The following is a 21,115-nucleotide window of genomic DNA, read 5'->3' as shown; positions in this document are numbered from 1 at the left end:
CCCCAGGGAGTATGCAGTTTAGGCCCAAAGGAAACATTGATTATAACATTATCACCAGGGCAACCAGTGATTAGATAAAACAGCCAACCAGAATCACAGGTTTCTGGGGGAGCTTGTTTCCACAGGATAACACAGCGCCAATGTCTGAAGTCTTGGAATCTTAACAAGACCCCTTTGTTCAAAGCGTACTTTCAAAGGCAGGCCTGTATGATCAGGAAACAGAGTACATCTGTAATAGATACAGATGTCAACACACCCTATTGCCCATTACATGAAACCAACATTCTTAACAAAGTTCTCTTTTAACACCTGACCAAATCAAATTCTATTACCTTGTTCTAATTTGCAGAATGGTACGTCTCTTTCCACAAATGCAGAGGAAATGAAACCTTGCCCTCCTAACATTTTTAGGCACCTTTTGTTCATTAAAGAGATTCCTGGTTGAAAGTGAGCTCTGGAGTCTCACTCATCTGGGCTAATAAGAGAAGAGGGGCTCCTGGCCAGCTCAGTTGGAAGAGCATGCAACTCTGGACCTTGGGGTTGTGAGTTCAAGCCCCACGTTCGGTGTAGAGAATACTTAAAAAGAAAAAAGGAGGTAAGGAAAAAAAAGAGCAAGTCCGTGGAGCTTGGTTTTTACCTGCACAGAAAAGGGGCTGAAGAGAACTTAATATTAACAGCAAAAGAAGGAGAACATAGAATCATTTTTATAGATGACACCTACAATGAAAAAGAGGTGTCAGTGGCTAGAGTGGCTCTTACAGTGTGGACCCCAGACCAGCAAGCAGCATCACTGTCACCTGGGAGCCTGTTAGAAATGTTCATTTTTGTGTCCCATCCCAGACCTACAGAATCAGAAACAGAGGTGGGGCCCAGCACTCTGCGATTGAACAAATCTTCCAGATGATTCTGAAGCACACTAAGATTTGAGAGCCCCTGGGCTACAGCACAACAAGGGTACCATACCAAAAGGATAGCTGGGGAAGGCCTCTATGAGAGAGGGGACATTTTTTTGTCTGTCTCCTCTCTTACAGCATAAGCCCCTCCAGGACCAGAATTTTTGGCTGTCTTACTCTGCTCAGTCTAGTGCCAAGAATGGCATCTGACACCCAATAGGCACTCAGTAAATGTTGAATCAATGTATTTAACAAACAGCCCCTACTGTATGCCAGGCACTATTCTGAGGACTTTTGAAAATCTTCAACTCCCAATCTTTGCAACAAACTGTGCTGTAGGCTCAGGGATGGGGCTGTCCCCTACCCCAGTTACTCTGACAGAACATGGCCAAACTGGCTCCCTCCCCAGGCAGGGGTGGGGGTGGGGGTGGGGGTGGTAGGGAGGGTAGTCCCCAGCTGGAACCCTGGGACAGTGATATTTCCAATTCATTCTCAAACCTTTCTCCCCACAATCCTCACTTCCCCTTCTCACTTCCCCCTGCTGCTGACCTCCCCTGCCCACACTGACCACAGGCAACCTCACTTTCAGGAAAGAACGGGATGAAGCAATTGTCTCCATGCCTATTCCACCCAATGAGGAGGGACACACTGAGCTCAATGCACCCTTGTTCCACACCCCCATGAGGTTGACCCCATCACTGTGGTAGAGATTGCATTTTACAGGTGGAGAAATTGAGGCTCAGAGAGGTTTAAGTGACTTGCCCAAGGTCACACAGCTAGGAAGTTTAGGCTCCATTTCTTCCTAGTAAGAATGTGTCCAGGGGGGCAATGACAGTGGTAATGGGTTACTGGGCAGGATGTGGGTGCTGGGGATACAGTGACAAAACTGGATCAAGGGTGAGGCAGGAAATAGGGAAGGGAGAGTGGGGCAGGAGGCTCGGGGCAGGGGTACCAGGAGAGAAGTGCAGAGACCCTGCATGACCCTCCCCTCCCCCATGCTGCTCTTTACCCGCCCAGTTCCTCCTGGCCCAGTTCCTCTTTGCCACTGATCCCAGAGCCAGGTCAGCCCATACAAAGCCGAGCCTCCTCTCTGGCAGGGTGGCAGGACTGCACGGGTGCAGCTCTCAACATGTCCACCCCAGGGCAGGCTCCTCAGTTGCTACTGCTGCTGCTCACCCTGCTGCCAGCCAAAGGTGAGTGCGTGAGGGCCCAACTGGCCTACAGGGGTGCCCAGACCCATCACACCCCTGATTGTGCCTGCCCCCCCGACCCTGTTCCAGGCTCAGTCCCCATATGGTGCTTCACCCAGTATGAGGAATCTTCTGGCAAGTGCCAGGGCTTCCTGGGGAAAGGTATCCGTGTGGAAGACTGCTGTCTCAACCCTGCCTATGCCTTCCAGGAGCCTGGCAGCAAGCTCTGTCAGGCATGCAGGTAAGGAGGATCCTGAGATGCAGGGCCACCCAGAACTGGGCTCTTTCCTTCTCTGGAGTTCCCAAGGGTGATTCCAAGGCCCTGATCATGACCATGGCTCAGGGTTTCTCAGCCCCGGCTCTACTGACATTTGGGACCAGAAAATTCTTTGCTGTGGGAGTCTGACCTATGCATTGCAAAGCTGTGTTCTGTAGCATCCCTGGCCTCCCACTAGATGCCAGTAGCAACTCTCCCAACCAAACTGCAACAACCAAAATGTCTCCAAACATTGCCAAATGCCTCCCCCACCTCTGCTGAGGCAAAATCGCCCCTGGTTGAGAACCACTGCTATACTTACATTCATTGAGCATTTCCTGCATACTGGTATTATTGGAGGGTGGGGTACAGGTCAGGTGTATTCTGAAGGTAGCTCCAGTCCACTAATTGTGATGACAGCTCATATTGAGTGCTTACTGCATACAGACATGTGGGGGTGGGTGAATTTGGGGAATTCTGAGGGCAGCTCCAGGCACCTAATCATGATGACACTTCACCTTCATTGAGCACTTCCAACCTACTGGATGCATTGCAGAGGTGAGAGGTAGCTGGAGGATCTCTGAGGGTGACTCTAGTCTCCTAATCACAATGCCAGCTTCCATGTAATTAGCCCTTACTGTATGCCAGACATGTTTTCTAACAGCTTACTGTACATCCCAGATACACCATGGAAGCTTGGGGAGCTTGGGGATTTTTGAAGGCAGCTACCCTTCATTACCTCTAGTAATGTCAACAGTTCCCATAAATTTAGTGTTATGGTGTGTGCAGGGGGTTGAGGATAGGTCTAGGGTATTTTTCTTTCTTTAATTTTGTTTTAGAGAGAGAGCACATGAGCTGGGGGCGGGGTAGAGGGAGAGAGACTATCTTAACCTCTGCGCGGACCCCAGTGTGAGGCTCAATCTCAGGACCCTCTGAGATCATGACCAGAGCCAAAATCAAGAGTTGGACACTTAACTGACTGGGCCACCCAGCAGCCCCAGATCTGGGGTATCTCTGATGTGATCTCTAAGCTCACTGGGATGATAGCTACTATTTATTAAGAACTTTCTGTTTGCCCGCTACTGAGCACGGGGATGCCTGGAAGGTTTCTGACAGCAGTCCTCGGTCCTTAGTCCTTACATTTGCTTGCTGCGTGTCTGGCACTATCCTTGGGGGATTCGAAGTGTTCCAGCTCCCCAATCATGAAGGTCAGTGATATTAAAGTAGTTACTGTGTGCCCTCCTCTTGCCATTGAATCCCCAACATCCCTAAGGGGTAGGTACTCTGATCCATCCATTCCACGTACGTTTATCCTGCACCCACCCCCCTTTACCTGTGCTCACTCTACAGTCCAGCACACCCCATCCTTGCCAGCTCAAACTAGGACAGGACACATGTGTTCCTCTCTGCAGGTCCCCACGATGGTCACCGTGGTCTGCGTGGGCCCCCTGCTCGGTGACCTGCACTGAGGGATCCCAATTGCGGCACCGGCGCTGCATAGGCCGTGGTGGGCAGTGCCCTGAGAAGGTGGAGCCCGGGACCCTTGAGTGGCAGCTGCAAGCCTGTGAGGACCAGCCGTGCTGTCCTGGTGAGGAAGACCAGCAAGGCAGGAGAGCACTGCCTGTTACCTGGCTTTGGCAACCATCAGGGCAGAGGCCCTGAGGGGAGGACTACACCTGATATCTGTGAGGCACCAAGGAAGAGGCTGGCATGGCTGGAGGAGACTTGTGGGGGGCAAGATCAAAGGCGGCCTGATCCTTGTGGGCCACGGAGAGGATGCTGGCTTTTATTCTGTGGTGGTGGGCAGAGGAGAGTTGTGATCTGACTTGGGTTGTGACAGATCCCTCTCACTGTCCCGAGGAGGGCGGTCTGTATGTGGTAAGGGCTGAAGCAGCAGGACCAGTGTGAAGGCTACTGAAGTAGTCCAGATAAGCAATGCTGGAGGACCACGTGTGGCAGAGGATGTGGGGCACATGAGGAAGCAACGACCTGTGAATGGTGCCCCCGCTTCCATCCTGTCCCCATTTCTTCTCTCCCACAGAGATGGGTGGCTGGTCCAACTGGGGGCCCTGGACCCCTTGCTCTGTCACCTGTTCCAAAGGGACCCGGACCCGTCAGCGAATATGTAACCAACCCACCCCCAAGTGTGGCGGCCAGTGCCCAGGAAAACCACAGGAGTCTGAGACCTGTGACACCCAGCAGGTCTGCCCCGGTGAGTGAAGGCAACCACAGGGCACTGATGCGGGTACCCAGGGTGGATCTGGGGGCTATAGCACATGGTTGTGGGATAGTGGGAGGACCTCAGCACGTGTGACCACACCTGGCATCCCCCCACCCCCATCCCATCACAGTACACGGGGCCTGGGCTGTTTGGGGCCCCTGGAGCGCCTGCTCGGGTTCCTGCCACGGTGGACCCAGCGCACCTGCCGAGAGTCGAAGCCGCAAGTGTTCTGCACCTGAGCCCTCCAAGGTGCCTCCTGGGAAGCCCTGCCCAGGGTCAGAACGTGAGAAGCGGCCCTGCTCTGGTCTGCCACCCTGCCCAGGTACACAGGGATGAGGCCTCGGACATTCTATTCCTGATTCAGGAACAGATGCTCTGCCATCTCAGAGGATAGAGGTCTTAGAGCACGTGACCGCAGAACTCTTCATTCTGGAACAATCTGCCTCAAGAGTCTAGGGGCTGAGGGGGAGATCGAGGTGGCCTATCTTCTCATTCCTCTCTCTACCCCCAACAGTGGCTGGGGGCTGGGGGGCGTGGGGCCCTGTGAGCCCCTGCCCTGTGACCTGTGGCATGGGCCAGACCCTGGAAAAACGGATGTGTAATCACCCTGCGCCCCAGCATGGGGGCCCCCCCTGCGCTGGCGATGCCGTCCGAACCCACATCTGCAATACAGCTGTGCCCTGCCCTGGTCGGTACCACAAGATTCCCTGTCTCCATGCCTAAGCCTCTCACCCATCCCTGCTGCCCAGTTCCTGCTGCTAATGCTTTGCTCCTGCCTCTCATTCCCCTATTCCCAGCCCTGTTGCTTCCGCCCCACCTCTGGTCCCCCAGCCCCACATCTGATCACCTCCACTCCTTCCCCTGGGTTTTCATCCCTTCCTCTGAATCCCCTCACTGGCTCCCTTTGGTGCAAGCCCTGGTTGCCCCTGTCTGTGCAGTGAATGGAGAGTGGGGGTCCTGGGAGGAGTGGAGCACTTGTGCCCGTCGGGGCATAAACATCATGTGTAAGGCGATCCCAGGCCAGCAGACACGCTCCAGGAGCTGCAAGGGCCGCAAGTTTGATGGACAGCGGTGTGTTGGAGAACAACAAGATATCCGTCACTGTTACAACATTCAACACTGTGACTGTGAGTGTTCCCCACAGACTACACTGTGAGGATGGGGCAGCCCCTGCAGCAAGAAGGGGTTTCTGACTCTACCATGGACCCCCATGTCCCTGCCACCTCTCAGTCTCTCTCTCTCTCTCTCTCTCTCTCTCTCTCTCACACACACACACACACACACACACACACACACACCACCCTGCTGAGACCTCTCATTCTGACTCATTGCAGGGAAAGGCTTATGGTCAGAGTGGAGTACCTGGGGTCTGTGCGTACCCCCATGTGGACCCATGCCCATCCGCACCCGCCAGCGCCTCTGCATGGCCCAGCTCCCCAAGTTCTCGTAAGTGAGGGGGCAAAATGTGCTCAGGAGGGGGTCACGACAGCCATATGTGAGCAGTGATGGTGGGAGAGTCAGCTCAGCTCCCCACAACCAGGGCATCCACCCCTTGGGTCTATGGTACCTGCCTTGACGAGTGTTATCTCCCACCTGCAGGAAGAGGAGAGACACTAATGAAGCAGCTGAGAAAGAGGATACTGAGGGGGAGAATCAGTGGCCACTGTGCCCTTGGGTCTCTCATTTGGTCACTCAGCCATCCTGCCGCTCACCCAGGCTTTCCTGTGACCAGGCACTTGGCCCTTTTGGTCACCCAAGCTTGGGTCTGCCCCTAAAGCCACTCAGGCCTTCGTTCTCTTACTCATTCCTTCAGCCACCCACATCTCACTCAATGTCTCACGGCCTCAGGACCTGGGAGGCTTTCCCCCAACAATTGAAAACACACAGAACCCAGGTCCCATGGGTCCCCCCAAGGGATACAGGTCAACAAGGGCCTGACAGAAGGCAGATGAGGAACAGTTGGTACAATGGAGAAGGGACTGATACCTCGCCCCAAGTCCATGTAGCCAATCGGATCTCACCTGGCAGGAAGGGGTCAGCAAAGGCATTCCCAGTGTTAAGACTGTGAGAGCAGAGTCCTGGATACTGGTGACCAGCTGCCCAAAGTTGGTTTTTCCTGGGGGCCTAGGTGTTAACAGAGGGTAAAAACATCATCCCTTCTTTATTTCCACATACCTCGAGCCACTAGATTAAGTGAGCTACACTCCACTTGTGAAACACCTGCCATCTGGAAGTGGTCTCTGGTTCTGGGGTTTCTAGTAGGTCCTGAAGAAGAGTTAAAGGTGTTGAGTAGAGGTAGGAAGCACTTGGCAGAGTTGGGATATGAATGGATTTGATGGAGGGAACAGGGGTGAGAGTGAATGAATGGAATGCATGTCTCATGGGAGGAACAAAGGTCCAGGCAAAGGTCCAGGCAAAGACCACTCTGGACATGGGACTGTGGATAAAGTGGAAAAGAGAGATCTTGGGGCAGGCACCTGGGCCCCAAAACAAGGCCTTGAATACCAGGGCAAAGCATTTGGGGACTTTTCCCCATGGGCACTGGGGAAAGATATAAGGAGTTTAGGAGGTAAGAGAAGGTAGGTCTTGTCAACGAGTAACAATTACCAGCATTTATTGAGTACTTACTGTGTACCAGACGCCACTCTGAGCACTTTACCAAAATTAATTCATTTATCCTCACTCAGCCCAGTAAGGTGGGTATTATTATTATTCCAATTATTCTCATTTTCCAGATGAGCATGGGGAAGATAAATTGCCCAATATCTCATAGGTAAAAAATAGTGTTGGGCACACAGTAGGTATTCATTATGAGTTTATTGAATGCATTCTTACCTTCCCTGAGCTTCTCCCCTCCATTCCCCCTCTAATGCCCCAGGCCAACCATTACTGTGGTCGAAGGTCAGGGTGAGAAGAACGTGACCTTCTGGGGGAAACCTTCAGCACAGTGCGAGACGCTGCAGGGGCAGAAGGTGGTGGTGGAGGAGACTCGGCCATGTCTACACGTGCCTGCCTGCAAAGACCCTCAGGATGAGAAGCCCTAACACCTGTCTCTTCTGCCCTGATCCCCTGACCTCCCAGACCTCAATAAATGAGCCTCTTCCCCAGGAGTGAAGCAGTAGCATCTTCTAGGCCAAAAGGCACAGCACGGGCAGAGTCGCTGTGGCTTGTTGTGGAAAACAGTATTTTCCATTGCGGCCACGGTTTGGCAGGAGCGAAGGCGCGAGTACCCATCCCCTCCCCGCTGCCTTAGCCCCAGCGTCTGCCCCTCTCCCCTCCTTGCGCCAAGTCCCAGGGCGTCCGGCACATCCCTCTGCAGAGCTCTGCGTTACAGGCTTTCTGGTTGGTCACTCGGCCCGGCCGGCACTTTCTGATTGGCCGGCGTGCCCGAGGTTCCCACCCGTCGGAGCCTCTGGGCTGGCGGGTTGCGCATCAATCCGGTGCTGAGCCGCACAGCAGAGGCGGCAGAGGTGTGGCTGGGGTTGGCACTCCGCCGGCGAACACCTGCACCCACCCACTCTCAGCAGCCCAGATCCAGTGCTGCAATTAACGGAGACCCAAAGTGGGGTGGCGGTTGGCCGGGGGTGGACCGAGGAAGTGCCTACGAGGTGCTCTGAGCTGGGGTGGGAGCGAAGAGAAACCAGAGTCAGCATCTGCCAGAAGGAGCCCCTGAGACAAACCCAGACACAGATTCCTTTAGTCTTTATGCACCCATTCAACACTTTTATAGCGTCTACTGTATAGAACGAAGTCTGGGCATCTGGGGTGGAGGAGGACTGGTAGAAGGAGAGGACATCTGAGCGAGGGAACAAACTCAGAATATGTGATCCTTTCGTTGAACATTTTTTTTCAACCCTTATCAACGCCTACTGTATACTAACAATAGCACTGGACATCATGGAGAATAGAGGAGTCAGAACAGCACGTGTCTCCACAGTGAAGGGAACAAACCCAGACACTAATGCTGTTAGCATTTGCTCATTCAATTTTGCACTAATTAGCGTTTGCTGAATGCTGAGCCCCTTGCAATGAGACAAATCATAAGAATCATCATAGTTACGGTATTAGCTAATACTTAGAGAGTACTTGGTGTGTGTTTGGTAGTGTTTTTAGACTGCAAAGCACAGATTCATTTAATCCACAACAAACCTATAAGGGTCAGTATTATCATTATTCCCATTTACAAAGGATTAAACAGGCACAGAAAGGTAGCGGGCTGGACATTTGAAGCATGGTGTGTGCTGTGAGTGGAGGGACCCCTCCGCACAGATGGGAGATGTGTGACACCAAGATTCTGTCAAGGTGTTCACCTCTTGGTGTCGATTTCCCCCCCAAAATAGGTCAGTTGATGGGTTGAAGTAAAGACAAAGTTGAACTTTTGCTCATCTTGGGAAGAATGAGCTGAAGTGAATGATTCTGGTTGCTACTACAGGGTATAAGTGTTATGTGTCTACAAGAAAGTGGAAGTTTGTGCATTACGAGGTACATATCTGTGTGTGTGTGTGTGTGTGTGTGTGTGTGAAACACAGACCTATGGGTCATGCAAGAATTAAGGATGTATTGAGTATATGTGGAGAGCACATAAAGTTAGAACCATGTGTGCACTGTAACAATCTGAGTTACAGGTGTGTGTATGTGTGCGCACGCACACATGTACATGTGCATTCAGGTGCCATTGATAGACAATATGTGTGAGTTATGAACATGGGTACAATACTGATTACAAACATATGTCGGGGTGCATGTCTCAGAGGCATTGCTCACCAACGCACAGCAAAGAAAATCATTCCTGGAGCCCCTCCTGTCTGTTCATTTCTGCTGGAGAAGACAGAGACAGTGCAGAGGAGCCTGACCTGTGCCTCAGGGAGTTGAGACAGTCCTGAAGGGAACCCTCATTCTTCTGCAAGACAATCTACAAAACATTAATTTCTGGAAATTGAGCCATCTGGAGAAAGGGAGTGATGCTGGGGGCCATGAGTACTTGAAGCCTGGGAATGGGGTTCGTGGGAAGAGTCATTCTGGAGACAGATTCCTAAGGAGCCCAACTTCTGGCTCCCAGAGGAGCCAGAAAGGTCTGTAGACCTGCAACTGCTCCTATCCCCCAGAGAGGGCACCATGGATCCAGCACAGCTTGTTTACTTCAGTTACTGAGCAAAAAACTGGGAAGCACAGACTTCTTTCTATATGTTGGAAAAGACCTGATTCTTGGGAGTTCCCCATCTGGGGAACATTGGGATATGGAGTGCCAGAGAGAGCATCCAGGAAAGGGAGGGAAGGAATGGCCAAAGCAGAGGCCTGGAGGTGGACGAGGGAGTAGAGGGTAGTTTGGAAGTATTGGACTTAAGGACTGTGGGAGGCTAGAGGAAGGGGGAGTGGATTCTGAGTCCAGGGGAAGGGAACACTTCCTGGGTGAACTTGGCCAAAGACAATCCTTGAGAGAGAGGTAAAGGACATTCCTGGCAGAAGTCACAGCACATGAGAAAATATAGAGGCTCTCTCCCCCGCCACACACACACACACACACACACACACACACACACACACACACCCTTATAGACGGGTCAGGTGATCATCTTAACAGATGAGGAAACCAAGTCTCAGAGGGGTTAAGTCACTTTCCCAGGGGTATGGTGGAGGCCTAGTTTGAACCTCAAGCACTCTGACTCTAGATTCCACACCATTACTACCTTGTTTAAACAGGCCAAGGATTTAATGAATAAAAAATAAACAAATGAATAAGTGGATGATTTACCTGAAAATCCTACAAGCAGAAGAGACTCCAAATCTGCCTATTTCTTACCATATCTTCTTCTACCTCACTTGGTTCACCATCCTCACTGGCCCACAAGGACTGGCTCAGTTTGGTCTCTGCTAACCTCTCTGACCCCATCTCCTGCCAGAACTCCCACCCCTGCTCACTTTGTTCTAGCCTCTATGGCACCTCTTTCTAGCACATTCTTAAAAAAAAAAGGCATGGATCACAAAGTGAACATGGCTCTTTGGAAATGAATTGGAGCTCTTGGATTTCTTTATCTGTAAAATAGGAATGTTTCCTACTCCATAGTATTGTTGTGAGGGTTGGATGAAACAATACATGTAAACAGCTTAGCTGGGTGCTGTCAACAAATGATCGTTTTTAAATGGATTCGTACTTTCATTGTAGTCAGGATCTCACAGGAGCTTACAGGATGGCTTCCACAGGTCCCCCTCTGCTGGACTGTAAAGGTCATTTGCTCATGTGGCAACATTATTTGGCACCTACTGTGTGCATACCCTAGGATGGGTCCCTCTCTGTCTGTAGAAACTTCTCTGGTGCAGGGAAGACAGCCAAGGGAACTGATGATATCATATCAGGTGGTTATGTGGGTTTTGGCTTATCCAGGGCAGAGGGATGGGGGCATATAGACTGAGTGTATGTGTCTAGGGCCCTGGGCATTGGGGGTGGGGTACAGAGATGGGCACACATCACGTCTGGAGCTTCAGGGAATGTCTGTGTGGCAAATCTAGGTTTATCACGATTGTCAGTGAGTATGTCATTTGGGTGTGCATGTTCGTATGAGTTTCCCTGGTTCTCTGTGTGTAGATGTGGTGCCTGTGTTTGTGTGTAGGCCTATATGCATGCGTGAATGCATGCATGCCCATGTGTGTTACCCTGGGCTTGTGTATGTCTGCATGGATACCTAGATCGGTGTATTCTCCGTCTGTATGTGCCTCCGTGTGTTTCTTTACTTTTGTGTGTGTCTATATGTATCTCCACGTGTGTGTCATTCCTGTGTGCCTCCAGGCCCCAGCAACCCAGGGCAAGGGTGTGTACCCCCCAAGTGTCCAAGTCGCCTTTCTGATGCTATGCCGCCCCCGCACCCTCTCTCTGCCTGACTGAGCCCGTATGGATATGGGAAATTGATTTCCCCCCACAGGGTACTGCGTGTGACCCCCATCCGTCGCAGTGAGGTTATTTCTCTACTTTTGAGTCTCTGCGTGTGCCTCCATTCCCCCCCATCCCCCCCATGCCTTCTATGGTGAATATCAACACGGGGAACTGAGTAACTACAGAGAATCCTGCCTGTGAGTGAGACTGGGTGTGAAAACCGGAATGAGGCGGGGTGGGGGTCTTGACTGACCACTCACCTCGACCCTCCCGACAAGTATCTACCCCGCCCCCACTCCCTAAATTGCGCATCCCCAATCGGACGAGGGGGAGGGGAATCAGGATGCGGCGTGGCGCGTGCGCACTGCCGCCTTCAGCACCACGGACAGCTCCTTCGCCCCCGCCTGTCGGCGCGCGCCACCGCCTCCCCAGCACTGAAGGCGCGCTGACGTCACTCGCCGTTCCTCCCCAAACTCCCCTTCGCAGTCGCCTTGGTCGCGTCCGCGCCGCCGCCGGCCCAGCTGGACAGCACCACGAGGGGCGCGAGATAGGGGGGTACGGGCGCGACCATCGGCGCTGCGGCGGCGGCGACTCAGCGCTGCCTCAGTCTGCAGCGGGCAACGGAAGAGTCGTGTCGTGCCTGAGAGCGCAGCTGTGCTCCTGGGCCCCGCGCGGTCCGCCCCCGCGGCTCCTGACCAGGCTGCTCCTAGGACCCCCTGCCCCACGCCGCAGCCATGAACTACCTGCGGCGCCGCCTGTCGGACAGCAACTTCATGGCCAATCTGCCAAATGGGTACATGACAGACCTGCAGCGCCCGCAGCCACCCCCGCCGCCGCCTGCTGCCCCCAGCCCCGGAGCCACGCCCGGTCCCGCGACTGCCATTGCCGAGAGGGCCTCCGCGTCCGCCCCTGTGGCCTCTCCCGCTGCCCCTAGTCCCGGGTCTTCGGGGGGTGGTGGCTTCTTCTCGTCGCTGTCCAACGCGGTCAAGCAGACCACGGCGGCCGCGGCGGCCACCTTCAGCGAGCAGGTGGGCGGCGGCTCTGGGGGCGCAGGTCGTGGGGGCGCTGCCGCCAGGGTGCTGCTGGTCATCGACGAGCCCCACACCGACTGGTAAGCCACTGCCGCGGATGTCTTCCGCGGGCCTGGGTCCCCCAGATCGTTCCACGATGAGCACTTATCAAGCACCTTGTGTGCTAGGCACCTGGTCCCCTAACCCAAACCCTTTTCCCTTAAATTATTATGCTGGGCACTTCCTGTGTACCCCGCCTTTGCCCCCACCCAGGCCTTCTCCATCCATACAGGGAGCAGTTATCGGGCGCCTGCTGTGTACCTCCTTTCCCAAAGCTTTGGCTTCAGTATATCCTGTGAGCATTCGAGAGTCTAATGTGCCTTGCCCTCCCCAACCCTCACCCCAAAGACCTTGTCCTTTAATGGATCTTGTGAGCATTTATCATTTACCTGCAGTGTGCCTTATCTCAGAGCCCTTCCCCAAAGCCTTGGGCTTCCATGAATTTTGTGAACATTCACTGAGAGCTTGCTATGTGTCTTGTCCCCCTCAATCCTTGCCCTCAGGCCTTCTCTCTAATAGAGCTTGTGAACATGTATCCAGACTGTGGTATGTGCCCCACCCCAACCCTCCCTCCAAAGACCTTTTAAGCTAGTCAGTGAACACTGATTGCCTGCTGCGTATCCCATCCCATCTTCTCACCAAGTGTTGCCTTTAATGGATCCTGTGGGGCTTTATTGAATCCCTTCTGTGTGTCCCAACTCTAAGTCCCTTCTCCAAGGACTTATTTCTCCAAAGGATCTAGAAAGCATTTATTAAGTGTCTGATATATGTGCCCTATATCCAAATCCCTTTCTCAAACATATTTTGCTCAAATGAGTCCCATGAGCATTTTTGAACCTCCTGTGACTCATCTTCAGACTCTCCCCAAAATCCTTTTCCTCCAATAGATCTAGAAAACATTTATTGAGTGTCTCCTCTATCCTCCATTCTCAAGCTACTTCAAAGACCTTTCCTTTGGTGAACCCACCCAGCATTTATCACCAGCCAGCCATGTGAGCCTTCTCTAAAGCTTCTTTCCTCCAGTCTGTTCAGCAAGCATTTATTGAATGCCTGCTGTGTACCCCATCCCCAAAGCCTTTCCCCAGTGGCTTCATTCTGCATGTGTTGAACGTCTGCATGACCCAAAATTAGACTTTCTCCATAAGGGCTTGCCTCCAGTTAATAGAGTGATCAAATACCTCACACTTGTTGTGTGCACCATTTCAATACTCTTTCCAAAGGCCTTTTTCTTTTCATCACTTCTTGGAGCATTTGTGGAGCACCACTGTGTGCCTGATTCTGTGCCCTCTACACAAAAGCCTTTCCTCTCATGGATGGAGAATCAAGCTTACATAGATCAAGCTTCTGCATCCCCATTCCCCTTCCCCAAAGACTTTTTCTCCAATGGATCCAGTGATTGTATGCCCATCCCTAGCACCCCTCCCACAAAGACCTTTTCTTTTAATGGATCCAGTGAGCGTTTATGTATTGTCTGCCAGGTGCTCGATTCTAATCACCTCCCCCACAGGCCTTTTCCTGCAATGGCCCCTGTGAGCATTTATGGAGTGCCATCTGTGTGCTCTATGTTCACACCTTCTTCCCAAGGTCTTTTTATTTTAGTGGATCCAGTAAGCATCTATGCAGTGCCTGCTGTGTGGAGGGAATAGACACCCCTTCCTTACCCCCTTGAAGAACCTGTGTCTGTCATAAAGCCTCTCCTTTCTTTTAATAAATCTAGAGCCCAATTTATAAGGATTACCCCTCCCCACTCCCTCTCAGTGTCCTTAGGGTTTCCTCTCCCAATCTTAAATCCATACCCCGAAAGTTCTTTCTCCTATTTAAGCCAGTAAACACTTATTAAGTTCCTATTATATAAGGGCCATTCTCAACGTCTGCTTTCCAAGTATGGAAGTTGCTGTCCCATCTCAAGACTTCTCTTTCCAGGGGTCTACTTCAACCTAAATTTATTGAGTACCAGCTTTTTACTTGTTAGATCACCCCTCCTTCACCCAGGAGCCTTTACCCAGCAGACTTTCTCTCTATTCAGAGCCATTTATTCATTCTACAGATATTTATTGCATACTTTCCCAGTGTCAGAGTATGGGAGGCCTCCATTTATTATTACTATATATGAAGAAGAACCCTCCTCCAGTTCCCCTTCCTTCTAACCCCAACCTCCAGCTGGATTCTCTATACCTTTTTCTCCATTCAACCCCACAATCGTTTAATAAGCACTTATTGCACACCAAGAACCCCATATTCAATGCATCTTCCTCTCCCCCTCTTGAAGCCCTAGTTCCCCCTTCAATAATCTCCATCTGACCTTTGACACTACACAATCCATAAAGTTCCATGTGCATCTACTGTATTCTGGCTAGGTCCCCTCCCCCACTTAGTAGCCATCTTGCCAACTGCTCTTTCCACTACCACCCCCCGCAATTAATCCAAAAAGCATTTCTTGATCTCTGACTGTATTCTCTTTTTTTTCTGACTGTATTCTTTTCAAAAAACCGCATCCCTCTTTTCTCCATCAATCCATAAAGCAGTTCTTGAACACGTACTAATAATTCCTTCACCAGCACCCACTCACAAAGGAGCCATCTTCTTGGCTAAATTTGCTCCATTGAAGTCAGCAAACCTTAAATGGGGCCCCTGCTGAATATTAGTAATCACTCTCCTTTAGACTTCCCATCCCCACTCCTACACTACAGGAAGTTTCTTTGCTGCATTTTTCTTTGTCCCATCAAACATTCATTAATTATCTACTGAATACCAGTAAGACCCTCCCTCTTTCAATAATTACAACTCTGGTGTTTTCCATTTTTTTCTAAGTTGTCCAGCAAGCATTTATTGAGCACCTGCTGAATTCAGTGAAAGATTCTTCCCTTCCCCTTCTGCATCTCAGAAACCCCCTTTATCCCAACAGCTGCTCTAAGTCTTTTCTTCCATTCCATCTAGCAACTATTTATTTAGGATCTACTATAGATGGGGTGGGATGGACAAAGGGAAAGGGCCTGTGTACACCAGGCTCAGCGTGGGAAACAGAGACTTCTGCATCACCTGCCTGCAGATATTGCAAGTATCATCTGACTTTGAGGATTTCAGCCTGGAATAAAGGAGGAGTTTTTGCAAACTCTGTAATGGATTGTACACCTAGATGGAGTCTGACACCTTTCCCACCAAACCTCACTACTCTCACCTTTTCCTGGGTCTCAAGTCCTCTGTGGCTTACAGTTGCAAACCCTGAGTTAAGAATCATCTCCCATTTTTATAAATAATTTAGTCCAATGTCCTTCAAACTGTGAGTCACCTAATGGCTTGTGACCAGCATTTCATTTACTTCATGCAGTAGTATAAATGAAAATAGAATATAACAAGAATATGCTACACATAATAAGTGGAATTATTATTTAGTGGAACTGTTACTCCAAGAAATTTAATCAGTAATGTATGCCATATATTATATTTGACATATGCTATATCATACATTTGCTATATAATAACTTTATAGTATAATACATATGTATGTGTATATTTTTCTTCATGAAGTGGATTAAGATAGACTAGGAAATACCAGACTCTGTTGCACGTAGTATAGGTATTCGTTTACTCAAACTTTCATTCCAATTATATATGTATATTTATATACCTTCTAGGTACATATACACATAGTATGTAATATGCAATATATTATATGTTATATAAGCCATACTGTATTATATTTGCTGTATAACATCAGAGGTGTCATATAAAATATATTACATATATAGGATAGGTTATTATGTATCTATGTATATAGTGGGTTATATAAACTCTATCTCTTATTGTGGCTTCTTTTCTTAGACTTCCCTGGAAGCAGGCCCTGAGACTCTGAGGTTTGTGTGCAGATTTATTGGGGAGAGCTCTTGGGAACAACACCTGTTGCGGGGGAGGAGTGAGGGAAGCAGGATTTAGAAGAGGGAAAGGTTGAGCTATGATGCAGCCACAACAGAAACCTCAGCCAATCCTCTGGGAGAGCTCTGGAGCAAGGATGACCCTTCAGAGTTACCTTAATCGAGGTGGGGGTATCCAGGCTTTTGTATTTTTACATCAGTCAATCATTAGTCACAAGCTGCCCCCTGGGAGGAAGCATAATCTTGGGGAAGGCAAATCCCTGCTGCAGAGGCCAGTTCCCAGTGAGGGACAGCGCTGTGAACCTTCAGCAGCAAATCTTCCCAGAAGCTCAGAAATAGATGGGAAGGCCTGAAGGTGGGGGTGGGGAGTGAAGATCTGAGGGGAGCACAGAATCCACTCCTTGTACTGCTCTGATCCACTTGCTTCTTAAAGCAAGATCGTCCCATCTGGAAACAGCATTTCCAGGATTGTAATTGGTCTTGTCTTCTGGGAGAGACTTGAAAGAGCATGGTTAGTGGGATGAATGACATCCTCCACTGATGCAGTTGATAAAAGTGGCATAAATAAATGATACGCATTGTCTCCTTCTTCCACTATGCATTCTAGATTCCCCTGACCCTCAGCTAGCACCTCTCTTGGGCTTAGTGGCTTACCTGTTGAGTGATCCATTCCCTCATCCTTGAGGGATTCCGGAGCCCTTGGTCCTCATGCCCTTCCCAGGCTGTGGCTGCTGTACTTGTTCATTTCCTTGCATGGTTGTGCAAGGAGGACCAACAGATGCTGAAGTGGATCACCTGGGTGCCAAACATATTCCTCCCTGCTCCCACTGTGTAATAGCAATCCCTGAACGTCCTCCTGACATTTCAGGCCATATACCCCTGTGAAGTGATTCATTCCTCTTCATATCCACTGGCATGTAAAACCTGAGATATCCAGGTGGCATCCATAGCTTAGAATGTAATAGGATTCTTGCTGTGTCCCCTGGTAGCAGTGTTCCCCTTTGGAGAACCAGGACCTCTAACCTTGCAGAGCCTTGAGGGAACAGGAAGCACACATTCCAAAAGTGGATCACTGGGATCGATGGTAAGCTGGGCCTCTCCTTTCACCTCTGAGTTCCCAGACCCATGTATTCTACCCATTGGGAACAGAGTATAAACAACGAGCCATTGATTTAGGGTGTTTTGGAGGATGGTACCCCATTCTTTCATGGTATCATTTCTTAGCTGTGGCTACAAAAGTTGTTCCAGGCCAGCAGCTTCTGGGTGGTATTATGGTATATAATGTCATCAGTTGATTCCATGGTCATGGGCCCACTTTGGCACCTCCTTTGCTGTCACATGTGTCCTTCAGTTTGATGCAGTGTTATGAGGGATCTCATACTGGTGGATCAAATATTGTGTAAGCCCTTGGACAGTGGTACTGGCTATGGTCCTGCAATCAGGAAAGGCAAACCCATATATAGAAAATCCCAGTCAAAATGAATAATTTGTCTTTCCAGGGTGGAAGGGGCCCAAAGTAGACAGCTTGCCACAAACTGGCTAGTTGGTCTTCTTAAGGGATGATGCCATGTCACAGGCTCAATGTTGGTCTCTGTTACCAGAAGATTGGACATTCAGCAATAATGCTGTAGGCCCCACTAATAGCCTCTATCTCTGCTACTCTTGCTACTTCATTCATGTACGCATCTGCTAGCGCTGGGGTGGCTGATTTGAGAGGCTGGCTGACATCATCTGGCTGACTCATTCTGTCTACCTGGTTGTTTAGTGCCACTTCCATTGGGGATGCTGTCTGGTGGGTGTTAACACACAATACAAAGATCTTCACTCCTCACTTTTTGCCCACTCCCATGTCTACCCCTATATGTCCACCCACATTTTCATGTCCCAGACCTCCTTGTCCTGATCTTTTTTGTTTAAGTTTTTATTTTAATTCCAATTAGTTAACACGCAGTGCAATATTAGTTTCAGGTCTGCAATATAGTGACTCAACACTTCCATACATCAACTGGTGTACCTCACCTATTTAACCCATCCCCCCACCTACCTCCCCTCTGGTAACTATCAATTTGTTCTCTATAGTTAAGAGTCAGTCTGTTTCTTGGTTTGTCCCCCCTCTCTCTTTTCCACTTTGCTCATTTGTTTTGTTTCCTAAATTCCATAGAGTGAAATCACATGATATTTGTCTTTCTCTGTCTGACTTATTTCACTTAGCATAACACTCCTTGTCCTGATCTTCTAATATTTTTCCTTCAGGGCCTCTAATCAGCCAAGCCATCTACCACTGCCCCTCAGTGAACATATTCTATTCTTGGGCCATTTTTCTTTCCCTATTAAGTAGATTACTGGGTGCATAGTCCAAAGCTCTGCCATTGGGAGCTCTGCCACTTTCAGGACCACTCTGAGTGGGGCTATCATACAGCCACTGTCCATTTTTGGCTTCTCCCCACATACCAAACCAGTCATTTTTGAACCAAGCTTAGGCTTTTTCTTCCTTCCTTCACCCACTGGTTGTAAGGGGTCCCCTTGGTGAGCTGAGGGAGGCACTAGTACAGCAGTGGGGATGACATGGGCATCTAGATTACCTGCTCAGGCAGCTTGCTCAGTCCTGCTTGAGCTTGATCCCAGCTGCTGGGTCCATCTGATGTTATTACTTGGTGGACCTGGCAGGACCCAGCTCACAATGGGCACCTGGATGCACAATCACTTGGTGCCCCGTAGTCAAGCATTCTGTCTACCAGAGCCCAGTACTGCACCAGGAATTGTTTCTCAAAAGTCATGTAATTCTCTGCTGCAGGTGGCATGGCCTTGCTCCAGAACCTGAGGGGCCTCCCATTCAAACTTCCCATAAGCTCCAACTGTATCTTTTCCCACTACTGACTTATCCGGTATCATAAGATCTTTCAGATCATATGGCATCCCATTCAGCCTTATGTTATACCTGAAATATGAATCAGAGCAGTATCTCCAGGTGTGGAATATGCTGCCTCTAGAACCTGAAGACACCTACCAAGTGTTGTGCTTTTTTCTTCATGGTGGGAGGTGTAAGATCCAATGCTTTGCCCTATTATTTGGAGGGGCTGTCCTGGAATGCCTTGGACCACTGTATCCCAAAAACTTTTGATAATGTGGCAGGCCTCTGAGTCTTTGTGTGGTTTATCTCCTACCCTCTGGAGTGCATGCGTCTTATCAAGACGATGTGCTAATCATCTCTTGCCCAATCAATATGATTTAATATAGCAGCCCAGTGTGATATTCTGTGGGATGTCCAGATGGCCCAGTGCCTTTGGACCATATGATGACGCAGAATGAGAAAGATAGCATAGCCCTGTGGCAAGACCATCAAAAAATATTGTCGTCAGTCCCATGTGAATGTGAAATGTTTCTGATCCTTTTTTCTGATCAAAGTAGAAAAGAGTGCATTCAGTAAGTCACCTCAGATACAGCCACCTGAGTATCTGAGGTTTGCTCTAGCAATGGCAGCACGTCCAGTACAGCTGGTTCAATTAGGGATACAGCTTGGTTGAGAATGTCTATACACATTCTCCAGGACCCAAACTGATTAATTCAGTGGAGATATGATGGGACTAACACCCCTGCATCCTTTAATCTCTCAAAGTAGCATGACTTTCCACCATCACTCTTAGGATAGATATGATATTATCTTTGATTTACTGATTTGATCAGGGGAGGGATGTGTAGTTTCAGAGGCATCCATTTGAACTTCCCCACTGCAATAGCTCTTACCCCTACAAACCAAAGAGCCCATGTAGGGGTTCTGACAACTACAGTTATGTCCATTTTATTTTTTTAAAGATTTTATTTATGTATTTGAGAGAGCATGAGCAAATTCCAGTCAAATTCTACTCAGGGATCATGACTTGAGCTAAAGGCAGATGCTTGGGATGCCTGAGTGGCTCAGTGGTTAAGCACCTACCTTCAGCTCAGGGTGTGATCCTGGAGACCCAGGATCGAGTCCTACATCAGGCTCCCTGCATGGAACCTGCTTCTCCCTCTGCCTGTGTCTCTGCCTCTCTCTCTGTGTGTGTCTCTCATGAATAAATAAATAAAATCTTTAAAAAAAAAAAAAAGAAAGGAAAAGATATCAATGAAATTAATCTCCTTGTCTGCTTCTCATTTCTTTTTTTAAAAAAGGCAGATGCTTAACCAACTGAGCTACCCAGGCACCCCCAGATATGTCCATTTTAATTATACATTTGTGAATGGGGGAAGTGACCACTGGGTGAACCTGTGGACCCAATGGACCCATTTTGAGCAGAACCTGGGACAGGACTTCATTTATCACTTTACCACTACTGTGCTTCTTGTTATGGCTGGTTCCACTCTTACCAGCATATTCCTTATTGATTTTGTAAGTGGGGTATATCCTCTGGACCTTCCCATAGAATATGATCAGCTGATGAGTTTTCTAGACTTACCTAGTATATCTTCTCTAACATGTCTGTTTCTTTGAGTCCTTTGATCCTTTCTTCCACAGTCTGCCATGGAAGATTTGGCATTTCTGTTTCACTTGGTATTGACCATTGTTTGCTCCAGGCTTCCACAAGTCATCTCACAGTATATCGGCAACATCAACTTCATGTTCCACCTCTTTGGCCCATTGTCCTTAGGACTCAGTTTCATGCATACTTTGACAGCTCCTGTCCGTACATATTGGCCAGGTCTTTCAGCTTTTGTGTATTTCTTTCCTTCCTTTGCAAGCTTAGAACCTCTCCAGTTAGGTATTC

At 49.5% G+C, this 21,115-nt stretch overlaps 2 protein-coding genes across 3 annotated transcripts in view; both read left to right on the top strand.

Annotated features, from left to right (window-relative positions):
* Positions 1 to 1,914: 1,914 nt before the first annotated feature.
* LOC112673249 (complement factor properdin) lies at positions 1,915 to 7,670 on the top strand. Its single transcript, XM_025468935.3, has 9 exons — positions 1,915 to 2,086; positions 2,174 to 2,324; positions 3,752 to 3,927; positions 4,381 to 4,551; positions 4,691 to 4,882; positions 5,075 to 5,248; positions 5,499 to 5,687; positions 5,895 to 6,006; positions 7,439 to 7,670. Exons 1-9 carry the CDS (start codon positions 2,023 to 2,025, stop codon positions 7,602 to 7,604), a joined length of 1,395 nt encoding a protein of 464 aa, XP_025324720.1. The 5' UTR covers positions 1,915 to 2,022; the 3' UTR covers positions 7,605 to 7,670.
* A 4,320-nt stretch (positions 7,671 to 11,990) lies between these two features.
* The window catches only part of SYN1 (synapsin I), a 49,554-nt gene continuing 40,429 nt past the window's right edge, over positions 11,991 to 21,115 (top strand). For both annotated transcript variants that reach the window (XM_025468896.3, XM_025468895.3), the window contains exon 1: positions 11,991 to 12,539. In XM_025468896.3, coding sequence (XP_025324681.1) covers positions 12,163 to 12,539 — 377 coding nt within the window. In that variant the 5' untranslated portion in view covers positions 11,991 to 12,162. The remainder of the gene's footprint in view (positions 12,540 to 21,115) is intronic.

This window comes from Canis lupus, chromosome X (assembly GCF_003254725.2).
Source record: "Canis lupus dingo isolate Sandy chromosome X, ASM325472v2, whole genome shotgun sequence".
Lineage (NCBI taxonomy): Eukaryota > Metazoa > Chordata > Mammalia > Carnivora > Canidae > Canis > Canis lupus.
The sequence above is the reverse complement of the archived record's forward strand: the minus strand, read 5'-3'. Positions and strand labels throughout refer to the sequence as shown.